The sequence below is a fragment of the Oryx dammah genome, unplaced genomic scaffold (assembly GCF_014754425.2).
Source record: "Oryx dammah isolate SB20612 unplaced genomic scaffold, SCBI_Odam_1.1 HiC_scaffold_26, whole genome shotgun sequence".
NCBI lineage: Eukaryota > Metazoa > Chordata > Mammalia > Artiodactyla > Bovidae > Oryx > Oryx dammah.
The window spans coordinates 30060930-30072752 of record NW_024070210.1 but is presented as its reverse complement, the minus strand read 5'-3'; the positions used below and the strand labels follow the sequence as shown (position 1 = coordinate 30072752).

The window sequence follows — 11823 nt, the reverse complement described above, 5'->3', positions numbered from 1 at the left end:
CTTGTAAGAAATTAAAGTAATTGGCCCTTCCTATTTTCCAGGGAGATTTCCGCGGTGTCCTTTGAAGCCTGTCAGGGTCATTGAAAGCTATCTTTGTGCTGGGTGTTTGTTTTGGGCAGTGAATGTGAAGAATGCGAGGAGATCCCCTGTGAGAGCCCCTCCTGCAGAGGGTGGCATTTCTCCATGGCCCAAGACGTGGAGAATAAACACCCTAGTGACTTAAATAAACACCAACTTAATGATCCAAAACACTAACAAGGGAGATTGGGACTCTGAGCTCCCAATGCAAAGGATGGTCTCTGAGCGGCTGTGTGAACATCTGTCCATCACTGGAGGGAAAAATGACTTTATAAGTAAAAGTGACTACAGTTAAGTACAGTGACCCTTTCTCCCTGGAACTAAGTCAAAGCCATTTGGCATTAAAAAAATAATAAGAAGGTCTTAATACCCCTACCCCCACTTCTAGATCAGGACAGGAAAGATAGGAAAGAGTAAGAAAGAAATGAACATATTAATGGTGACACAGATGGAGAAAAATCAAAATTATGAAACTGTCATGTCATAAAATAGACTTCCTCTGGGGAGCAATATTTTACAAAGCACAAGCAAGCCAATCCTGTTATCCTGAGTAGAATTTTAATAAATAATGCCATTTGTTTCACTAATTTTAAAAGCTAAATACAAGGTACATCATTTTTGCCCCAGGCAAAAATAATATGGAGCCTCCATGATTACTGGGATTGTTTCTGGACATCATCAGGCAGCACTGCAAAGAGCTCCTGTCCTGTTGGTCTGCTTTCTATTTGTACAGATTAATTCACAATGTTGCTATCCTTGAATGAGTTCCCTTTTTTTTATGCAGATAAATTATTTTACTTTCACAGTCTTGTCATAAATTTGCTAATATTACAAAAGAGCTAACATGCGAATTCTGTGGAGAAAAGCTAGTGGTAAACAAAACTGCATATCTAAGTAATAAAAAATAAATAAATACACCAAATTTGAATTTGCTCTTTTTCTGTCACATAATTAACTCAGTCACCATTCTTGGTTCAGGGGATGGCCTTCAACGTACCCTGCAATTCATAACCACCATTAAGTAATAAAGAAAAAAAAAAACCTATTTGTTAAAAAAGGGGGGAGCCCAATGACAGCAGTACACAACTCACCTTTCAGAAACAGAATCAGTACTCCTGGTGTTCTACTAAGTTTTAATTTAGACTGGTTTAGGTACAATAGAAAAGAAACCTGCAAACACATGCTGTTTTAGTAACAAATACCAGGTAGCCAGATTTGTTACGTACTTTTGCAAGCTAGAAACTAGAAAAAGGAGAAACCCTTAACAGGAGTAGGCTACAGATATGAGAGCTTCAAGGGCATGAGAAGTAATGGCATTCAGCAAAGTGTTTTTCCACATTGGTACATTTTTTAAAGTTTGCCATAAAAAAACCCAAGAAAACAAACAACAACCAAAAACCCCCACTAAATTTGACAAAAATAGTTGTATTAATAATGGTCACTTCTATTTCTAACTGCCTCACATAGACAGCATTAAGACATTTAGGCACTTGTTTTCTTCCCCCTAATACTGTTCTTTCCTTTTAATCTACATAAAATTATTTAACACTAAATATGAAAAATGTAAACTTAATTTTCCCCATCAAAAAAGGTATAAGATCATATTTTTCCTATTCACCTTAAGAATGCAACCAGTTCCTCTCAGGCTGGAGGATCTTTTCACTGTTTTAATTTCCCTCTCTCTCTCATTTCCATTTCCTTTTCCGCTTCTCGAAACATTTTCCATAAATAAATTAAGATGAAATAATTAAAATCCAGTTGATCTGTAATTCCATTCACTGAAAAAAAAGAAAAAGAAAAGAAGGAAGCCTACTGAAGCAGGAACACGGGTTGCCCAGAACCAAGGCTGGGTAACTGGATGTTTTTGTTTGTTTGGGTTTTTTTTCCCCCTGATCTCCACACTGGGAGGGGAAATGTAGAAGTGGAAATAGTCGGAGAGAAGAGGGCACTACGTTTGAGATCGCTGTTGGTTTTGATTTTTTAAAAGATATTTGTGAGAGTCCACCATTCCTTTATGCGCAAAGAACCCCAGAAACAAGCTGCAAAAAATGTTCCTGATGTCTATTTACAAGTGTCCTAGTTGCTGCTTTGAGGCCCCCCCTCCCTTCTTAGGACCCCAAGTCCACCAAACTGGAGGTGAGGGGGCCCAGCAGGGAGTCCTGGAGCTGATGCTGATGGGCTTGCAGGCTGTGCGCTGACTGCGAGGCTGTTAAACCCGGGAGAGAATAGTTGGAGCTCCTGGCGTGGCCCATGTTGCCCTGCAGCAGAAGGACCGAGCTCTGGTCTGGACTCTGGGGAGGTGAGAACTCTTCTTCTGAGCTGGACATGAGTGGCTTGCCCCCTTCCAGAGGAGAGAGTTGATTCTGCTTGTTGGAGGAGGAGTTATTGTTTTCGGTGTTCTCCCTAAGAAACAGAGGACAACACCATATGGTTAAAAAAAAAAAAGTGTGAGATGGAGGGAGGGGAGCTGGAAGAAGGAAAGGGCCATTGTGCAATCAGTCACTGACCCAAATGGAGTTCTGCCCTCTCACCCACCCCAGAGTCCTGGGGGAAAGAGAGGAGGCCTAGGAGACTTGAGAAAGGTGATCCTGGGTCCTTTCCTCTTCCAGAGTTTAGAAAGCCACATCAGCACAATGCACAAAAAATTATTTTTAAATTTTTGTTCTAACAGTTATTATTAAATACCTATCAAGAAGTACCACATTTAGAAGTAAGGAAATTTGAAAATCTTCCAACAAATGGTTGTTGGTGATGAAGAAAATGACGGGAGGTGGGGTCGAACAGCGCCCAGTGCACAGATGCTTGGTGGTGAATCAAGTCAATTGTCCTGTTCCCATCTGAGGAAACAATTAACCGTCGAGTTTCCCTGCCCCTGCCTGGAGGTTGTGGTTTCAGAGGCACAGGACAGGTCATGGGAAGTAGTGTCCAGAGCGGCCCAGTGACCTGAGTAAACACAGGGAGCACAGCCAGTCTCTCCGATTTCATCAGGGAGTAGGCCCTCTGGCCTGGCTTAAAGGACGGCCGTTTTGTAACAGACGTCTAAATGGAACTGTACGGTCCCTGGCCCGGTGTTATTCGCTCAGTCCTCAGTGCCTCGCGTGCTCTTTCAAACTCCCTGCGGACACCCACACCGGCGCACACTTTCCTGGCAGGGGAACTTCAAGACCCGGCACAGCCTGAGCGGGTGTGATGTACCGGGGTGTCAGCCTGGGCGCTCGGTGCTGGTCAACTGCAAGGTCTCCCAGCCCTCACGCTTCTGCCTCCAGAACGCTCCCCACCCCGGAGTTGCCTGTCTGTCCAACTCTCCCCAACTCTCGCAGTCTCTCTCTCCCAAAATGCCATCTCAGCTGAATTTCTCCAGACTCTTGCTTCTCAGAGGGAAACAAGGCGGCGACTTCTTCGGCCCCCAGGCTCCGAAGCGAACAACAGAAACTCGGCCGACTCGGGCGTTCAGGTTTCCCCGAAACTGCTCGGCTCCCCGGAGCGCTCTCCCCGCCGCCGCCGCCTCCCCGGGGCTCTTCCGAATCTTGGTCGGAAACTCCACAGCAAAAGAGTGGAGCCGGGCCAGGTGGCCAGGAGTGTTCGTGTGAGGAAGGCGGAGGCAGAGACAGGTTGAAAAAAATGTTGTCTTCTGTGTTCTGGGGTAAGAGAAGTCTGAGACGAGACCCATTCCTTGCCCGGGTGAGCGGCGCGGACAGCGGGCCGGACCCGCCGCGGCGCCCGGCCACGCGCCAGGGAGCCGACGAAGAGAATCAGGTCTGGGCTTGGGGCGCCGGGGAGTCAACGCAGCGCCAACCCTCCCAAAGCGTTCTCCTCTGTGGACTTCTTTCGAAAGACTCCTCCCTTTGTGCAGCTAGTGCGAATGGAAGTGACCTCTCACCCAAAAGACTGCCAGGAAAGCGCGACTGAAGGACCGGGCGTGAGTGGAAACTGAGCAGAAGTTTCAGGACAGCTTCACCCTTCCGGGGTGCGAGAGGAGAGAAGTTCGAGACCCTCAGCCCCCACTGAACCCCTTCCCCCCGCGATACCAATCAACATTTCCCTTCTACTTGATCTAAAAACTCACTCTCCACCCGCCACTCCTCTCCCCCTAGCCAGCCAAGAAGACATGAAAAACAAACCTAGCGCCAACGTTTCCCGACACTCACATCCCAGGAAATCCACGCGCGGACACTCAAATCAGATGAACACCGCCCTCCACCCCGCGCCCCGCTATCCCTAGCAAGCGATCTCAAGAGTTCATGAACTTTCGCCGCAGTGCAGCGGAGGCCGGGGCGCCGCCCCGCGGAGGGGCTCCGGCCAGCGGGGTGATCGAGGTGGTTGGTGCCTGCGGGGGTGGAAAGGGGCGGAGGGGAAAGGAAGGCTTCCCAGGGTCGCCCGATTTGCGGGAATGATGCCGCGTACCTTTCCTTGGCCTCGGCGGCCCGGTCTCTTTGCCTCCGGTTCTTAAACCAGTTGCTGACCTGCGTGGTGGTGAGACCGGTGGCCTCGGCCAGCTCCCGCTTCTCACGCGGCGAGGGGTAAGGGTTATGCGCGTACCACTCCCGCAGCACGCCCCGCGACTTCTCCTTGAAGCAGTAGCTGGTCTCCTCGCCGTCCCAGATGGTTCGTGGCAAAGGGAATTTTCGGCGCACCCGATATTTGCCCACCGCGCCCAGGGGCCGGCCGCGTAACTTCTCGGCTTCCACGTAGTGAGCCTTCAGCCACAGTTGTTGCAGCTTGGGGTGATTGTGAGGCGAGAACTGGTGGCTCTCCAAGATCTTGTAGAGCTCGCGGAAGTTGCCGCGGTGGAAGGCGACCACGGCCTTGGCCTTGAGCACGCTTTCATTCTTGTGCAGGTGGTCGCAGGCAGGCAGCGACCACAGGAACCTGCCCAGGCGCTCCAGGTTACCGCCTTGCTGCAGAACCTCGCACACGCACGCCACTTGCTCCTGTGTGAAGCCGAACGATGGCAGCATCGACATGGCTGGGGCCTGCCGGGGCGCACTACCCGGGCGCACGCGGCAGGGAGCAAAGCCGAAAAAGCAGGGGGAGGCAGCCGCAGGGAGGGGGGCGCGGCAGCTCCTAACCCCCTCCCTAGGCTGTGCGAAGGCGTAAAAGCGAGTCAAGACTTGAAGACGGGCGGCCGAGTAAGTGGAGGAGGAGTAGAGCGCGCGCTGGAAAAGGAACGGCCGGCTCACTCCGCAGCTTTTCGGGCCTCGCTGGCTCCTGCCTCCGGCCGGGTGGATGCTGCTCGTTGCCGGGGAACTTGGTTTCTGTTCTCCCTGCAGCTGCCTTAAAGCGCGCAGCGTCCTCGGCGCGCTGATTGGCTGCGGGCGGCGCCTATCCGGGGCTGGCCAGCCGGCGCGCCGCCGGGCCGGGCCCGGAGGCCGCGCCGCCCCGCGCGGGGAGGGCGAGGCTGTACAGCGAGGGATAGGGAGTGGTGGGAGGAGAGGGACCGCGAGTGGTGGGAAGCGAAGTGGGGAGGAGGGAGGGAGCGGTGCTTCCCGGGGACGAGGGGCGGTGGGAGTGGGTGAGCGCGTCAGGACCTTGCAACGTGAGCCCCCTCTGCTGTGTCACCTAAGGGCAGCCGCGCACATCTTTGCACAAATCAATGGCTCCAGACCTTCTAATTCCCCTCCTCTCCCTCCGTACCTCTGTCCCTGTCCTTTGCAAACTTGCCATTTCCCGGTGAGCTCATATTTAATTACCTTAATGTTGGAATGAATAAGTAATGGATTGATGAATAGCTTATGGAACGCGATAAATAATACAAGAGTAGACCAGTCCTCTGGGCTGCAGCCGCTGCAAGAATGGCTTCTCTCCCGGCTGGCTTCAGCTCCAGGAGCCAAACCTAATTTCCTCCCCTCTTCTCTCCTGCCCCCATCGCCCTCCAAAGCGCACAAATACTCCCAGCTGTATAGCGCTTCCCTCATTCTCAAAAGGCCACGACTATTTGGGACCAAGAGAAGAGTTGTGTAGAGCATAGTTGCTGAGCAAATAGAGATTCCAAGAGTTCATTTTGCGATTCGGAATTTTAATGATCTGTGGTTTAAGTCTGCAGGCAGGCTTCTGGACTCGGTTTCCCTATCTGTGCGGTTGCCACCTCTGCTAATGAGGAATGCTGAGAAGCTTTACTTGCTATTAGCAAAAATGCTTTGGGAACATCGCACGAAAGGCGCTGGATGGGGTGTAAATTAAATAAAACTGTGTCCGGCTCCAATAGCCGTCCGGTTGTAACATAATATTGCCCTGTTCTGAGAGGAACACTGCCCTCAAAGCGAGGACGACCGCAGCTCCAACAAGATTAAATAAAGAGGGGTGTGTGTGTGTGCATGTGTGTACCTCTGTGTGTGTGTGTGTGTGTAGATTGCAATGCTGGCCTATTTTACTGCCAGGGATTGAGAGATGTCTTGCAATTTCAGTCCCATCATCTGTTATTTTGTGTATGTGTGGAGAATGCTTAGTAAAACTACACAAACAAATGGAGCTGTAATTATCTTAAGCCTCATTTGCACACCTTGTTCCAAAGCAATTATTAAAAAGATTTTGAAAACAATTAGCGTCTCTAAATAGAGATAATCTATTGTCAGTAGCCAAGACTGGCAGGAGATAAGAACAATGCATGGAGATAAGGGGAGCCAAAGGGTGGAAGGAGAGTGACTTTATGACTATACTTATCTCTGATTAGATAAGTTCAAAACAGAATTTTAAGTACACTTCAAAAATGCTTTTGATTTAAATGTGTCGTCTTAATCACTGCGGAACAAACCCTAGGTTCTTTAAATTTGCTTGTCTTTAAATATGTTTTGGTTCCATCAGCAAGAGCATAGAGCATCACAGAACCATTTACATATTGAGACATAAGTGGGAATGGAAGAAGGAGAAGCACTGTGTGGGTTTCCCCTTGTATTATTTAGATGGTTTTAAAACAACACACCCATTCCAATGCACCCGGCAATGTACATCTTAAAGTCGTGAAGGGTTTCCACATCCCCCCCACCCCCATCTGTCTCTGGGGAGACTGAGTAGACACGAAGCTGCTTCTCTGCTGAACTCCCAAACAAAGCTTTTTCCATCTTTGAAAACTTTCCCTTCAGTATCCCAGGCAATTAGAACTTGGAAGCAAATGCTGATATTTCATTATGTTTGGGATTATCTTTAAATGCATTTAATGGGTGCATATTATTTCAAGAGAACCCCTACCACATGGTGTGCCGAATGACTTACTTTCTAAACTGGAAACCTGGCAAAGCAGAGCCCAAGCCCATGTGTCTGGTAATTTTCCCTCATGGTCTTATTTTAGTGCTCATGATGTTTCAGATGAAGTCTTGAAGAGCTGCAGTGTCCTGCCAGAAGGAATGTCTCTGCTTGGAACAGTCATTATTGACATGGCAGCTGTGTGCAGACTGGAACGGAGGTTTAAACTCGGCTCTAAAAAATCAGTTAATACCCTAAAGTCTAGAGCAAGTGCGCAGAATTACAATGTGTGTGTGTGTCTGTGTGTGTGTCTGTGTGTGTGTGTGTGTCTGTGTTGGGGAGGGGAACGGGGGGGAGTCTGTAAATATAACCACGTCGCTTAAAAGACAAAGGGTAAGTTGAATATGGGATGTACTTTGTAATTAACAATTTTGTATAAGGAAACGAGGCACAGCTTGGACAAATAAGGGCAGGTATAGATTTACAGGGAGCAGAGAGATGACAATTAGACACCCACCACCTTCCCCGCCCCCAACCCCCCACCCCCGGCTTCCTCCAGACCTCCCTGCCCACTTCTTTTCATCTCTCTTCAAAAGGAATCAAGACGCACTAGACGGTGGAGACAACTGGGAAGACGACTGTGCGGATGCGGCGACTGCGGGCACCGGGGTTGATAAGAAGTGGTGCTCGTCCTTGGAGGCCGTGCCCTGGCCGCCAGCCTTTCTCTCCTAGTGTTCAGTCCAGTAGATCGCACGATTAGAAAAGAAATGTGCTATTCGCTTTGTACCAACGAGCCTACCTGCTATTTCGATCCCTCGGTTAGGGAAACCAATTTTTATAAATGTTAATTATTGGCTCGGATATATAAGGTTTCCCAAAATGGAACCTTTCAGTGCAAACCACTAAAAGAGGTAAAATGACATGAATTTACAAACCACATAAACCAAATGATCCATTTTAAATCGCACACAGAAAGGTTTGAGTTGTTCTAGTAACTTAAAACCTTTTGCTGTCAATGCAAATCACAAGAAAACAGAGATTCGTCGGAGATTTAAAGGCGACGAGCAGCACGAGCTGCTGCCCTCTCCGCTTCGTGGGTCCCGAGGGTAACACAGCTAGAAAGGGGCTCCCAACGCCAGGTTTCTGCTCTTCTGTGCCTCCTCCGTGCAGGTAACCGCCGGGTGCACACAACTGGTCTGTGGAAAGGTCGATGCGGAGGCATCAGTTGGTGTTAGGGTTTCTAGGTCGGGTTAAAACAAGGCCTTGTGTCCTCTGGCTGAGACCCACTTATTTCCCTTCTGGCTTGGAGCGAGCTGTTTGGAGGCTCCTGGCCCGCTTTCTTGGAATTCTTTTGCCATCAAGAACGACAGCGAGGATTCTACTCTACCTACAGATATTTGGCAGGGAAGGGCTTTGGAAGGTATTTCATCAATAAATTAGCGTCATCGCTCTGGGGCAGTGAGGATCCCAAATCCTGGCTGAAGTGACAACGTTCATCTTTTCCCCTTACTTGGTCGGAAACTCCAGGTGCCCTCGACCCCTCCGGATGCCGGGCTCCGAGGGCGGCGCGGCGCCGGAGCAGCCTCCCACCTGCCTCCTGGGGGACGCTGCTCCCCGCTAGCTCTGGATAGGCCGAGGGCTCAGGCGGGGCGATGTGCGGACCAGAAAGAGAGAAATCCAAAACCAGTCCATTAGTAAATGAGTTTTGTGTTGTCAAGGTTCTTTCCCATCCACTCGCTGTTCTGAAAAATAGATCACGTTTCGTTATCTTTACTGGGAATCTGCAACGTGACACCGGATCCGTGCGGCCCCCGCCTCTGCCTCCCTTCCTTCCAGCCTCGCTTGGCCGGGCCAAGGGGAGCCGGGCGGCCTCCTTGGCTTATTTCTGAACAATGAAGATTTGTCTGTTCCCCTGATATATTTATGTATGGAGGGAGGGAGGGAGTTTTCTCCTTGAAGCGGGAAGCGCGCGACCAGAGCCTCTCGCTTCCTTGGTGCGAAAACGCAGCGCCAGCCCAAGACGCCGGGAGACTGCCGTTCCCCGCCTACACCTGGACAAACAGAGCCGGCAGCGAGCCTGGCTTGCTGCTAAAAACCCTGCCGCCCCGCGCGGCTCCTGAAAATACAGTCTCCACATTGTCCCGGGGTCGGGGAAGGGAGAGAGGAAAGAGAAAAACAGGCAGAGACACACCGCCGTGAGGGAACTCACAGTGACTGGGGACCGTGCTGGAGTGGGTGTGCGTGTGTTTGGGGAAGTTACCCTATCCCTCCGTGTGTGTCTCCAGGTTTGGTGTCTCTCTGTGTCTCTTTTTACCTCATCCTCTCTTTCAGCCTGAAAGAGGAAGCTCATTCATTCTCTGTGTGAACCTCTGATTCCTTCATTCTCTCTTATTGTCTCTTATCTCCATCTCACCCTTTGTCCCTTTCGTTCCCTCATTGTCTCATTCTTCGCGTTTCTCTCTCACACTCTCTCTGTCCAACACCCTGCCCCCCCCCGACCCTCTCCTCCTTCTCTGGATCCCTCTATTTCTCTTTTGCTTTCTTCTTTTTCTCTCTCGTTCCTCTCCCTTCCTCAAAGCTCTTGACGCCTGCGCCTGCTTCCCCAGGACCCCCAGGTTCTGTGAGGTCTCACAGACCATGCTGTGCTGATATGCTGCACCCAGGCAGCACCTGGTGAGCAGACTCTGAAGTCCTGGCAGGGGCATCTGGTTCAGTTGGTGGGGACCCCTCACACGGAGTGGTGGTGTAGTCAACAGGTGGGGGTGCCCATGAAGGACTGAAGAAGGTGGGTTGGCCACCTGGAGGAAAATGGCAGATTTAAGCTGAGCTCTGAGAAGGCATAGGCCCAGAGACTTGCCAACCACCAGATTTGAGTCAGAAGACACCACTCAACATTAGATGCCAAGCACCTTTCTGGAAAGTGAAGGAGAGTGTTGTGAGAATCTGTTCTTATGAGCCTGTTCTTGTCTTCTTTGCTTTATTAATATTACCTCAGGGCAAGAGTCCTTATCTTCGAGTTTCCAATCAACTTTTTTGTCAACTAATGTACATCCTGAATACTGCATCTGTCTAAGCTAAGAAGAATTTCCTTTTGGGAGGTGAAAGCCTGCAGTTACTCCTGTTCAGAGGAAAGTGCTAGTGACGGTAATGCAGGGTGACACTAAATAAACAGTTAGGGTGGACTGGAAAGATGGAGTTAATTATCCAGTGAGCTGAGTTTCAGCCCAGACCATCAGGGGCTGATTTGTTTTGGCTCATGGTCCAAGGAAGGAGACAAACCACTCTCTTCTCTACATCTCTTAGGGATCCTGATCGGTCCTGTCTCAAACAAAACAAAAATCACTACCCAGGTATCACTGTTTCAATTAAAATTTAGTGTATTACTCCTCTGCAGACTCTACAAAAATGTCCACTCTATTGCCCTATATCCCTTGAGAGAAGACCCCAAATGACTCACAAATAGATTCCCTAAATCTTTTTGTAGAGACCCATTGGTAGGAAGTGAACATCCAGCACTCCTCCCCATCTCTTCACTTACATTTTTACAACAGGCTTATAAAACTACGTGTTTATAAAAACTGAGACCTTAGTCTGGTTTTCACGATGATTCCCCGCCTCCCCCTCCCCCCCCAAAGAATCAGGCTTCCTAAAAGTTTAGATGCAATTAGATTTATTGTTTTCGTGATTCACTGAGTATCCGGTTTCCTCAGGTAAGCCGGCACTTATACATAAATACTAGTAACTTAAAACTTCTCCCTCCCCACTTTGCTCTTCCCTCTCTGCCTTTGCCCACCTCCCCTCCCTGCCACATTCTGATATTAATAATCCCCGGCTGCCCCTCTTTCCGGGTCATTACGGTACTGCTGGTCTCTAATCAATCCTAATGCGATGGCAATTGGAGTCCCTGATGACTGCGGCTCGGGTTTCTTGTAATGGCTCTACCACATTTTCCTGGACCTCCTTCTTTAACCTGAGATGCCAGGGGGACGAGTCCCTTCTCGGCTGCTGATTACTTCAAGATGTGGGGGCTGGTTTGCGCAGAAAGGCAAAGAGACACGCGCACAGCGTGGCTACCACTGCAGGCTGGGCGGCTGGGGCGAGCAAGGCGTCTGCGCGCTGGGAGCCGGCACCCGAACGCCTTTCGCTAGTCTGTTTTCTCCCCATTTTCCAGGTCCAAACTCACCGTGGTGGACCGAGATGAAGATTCTTAGAGGTTTTCTATATTTGTCCCCCACCCTTCGCCCCCCTGGTGCGGAGACGCCTCGTGGCCTCTGGGCCTCTCCAGTTCTCGGCAGGTTCCCACCCTACAGCGTGCACCAGGACTCCCGGGCCAGGCCTCTCGCTCAGGAATGAACGCCTCGCTCCGGTTCTTCTTTCCTTGTGGCTGTCTTCTCCCAGCCATTCTCCCAATTCTACTCAGTTTTAGAGTAGTTGTCCCGAAGCGGAACTGGATTCTTCCTCATCTCTCCCTCTGACCCTTGACCTCTCCTCTTCTTTATCCCAGCAATGCCTGAAGCTCCCAACGGCTTCCTGACCCAAAGCAGAGGCCAGAAACCTGGTATTGTC

The 11823-nt window shown here is 50.0% G+C and overlaps 1 protein-coding gene across 1 annotated transcript; it reads right to left on the bottom strand.

The window, feature by feature from the left end:
* Positions 1–614: 614 nt before the first annotated feature.
* Positions 615–8900, bottom strand: SIX1 (SIX homeobox 1). The gene is made up of 2 exons (XM_040226323.1): positions 4483–8900; positions 615–2481 (listed from the first exon to the last, which is right to left on the bottom strand). Exons 1-2 carry the CDS (start codon positions 5040–5042, stop codon positions 2187–2189), a joined length of 855 nt encoding a protein of 284 aa, XP_040082257.1. The 5' UTR covers positions 5043–8900; the 3' UTR covers positions 615–2186.
* Positions 8901–11823: the final 2923 nt, after the last annotated feature.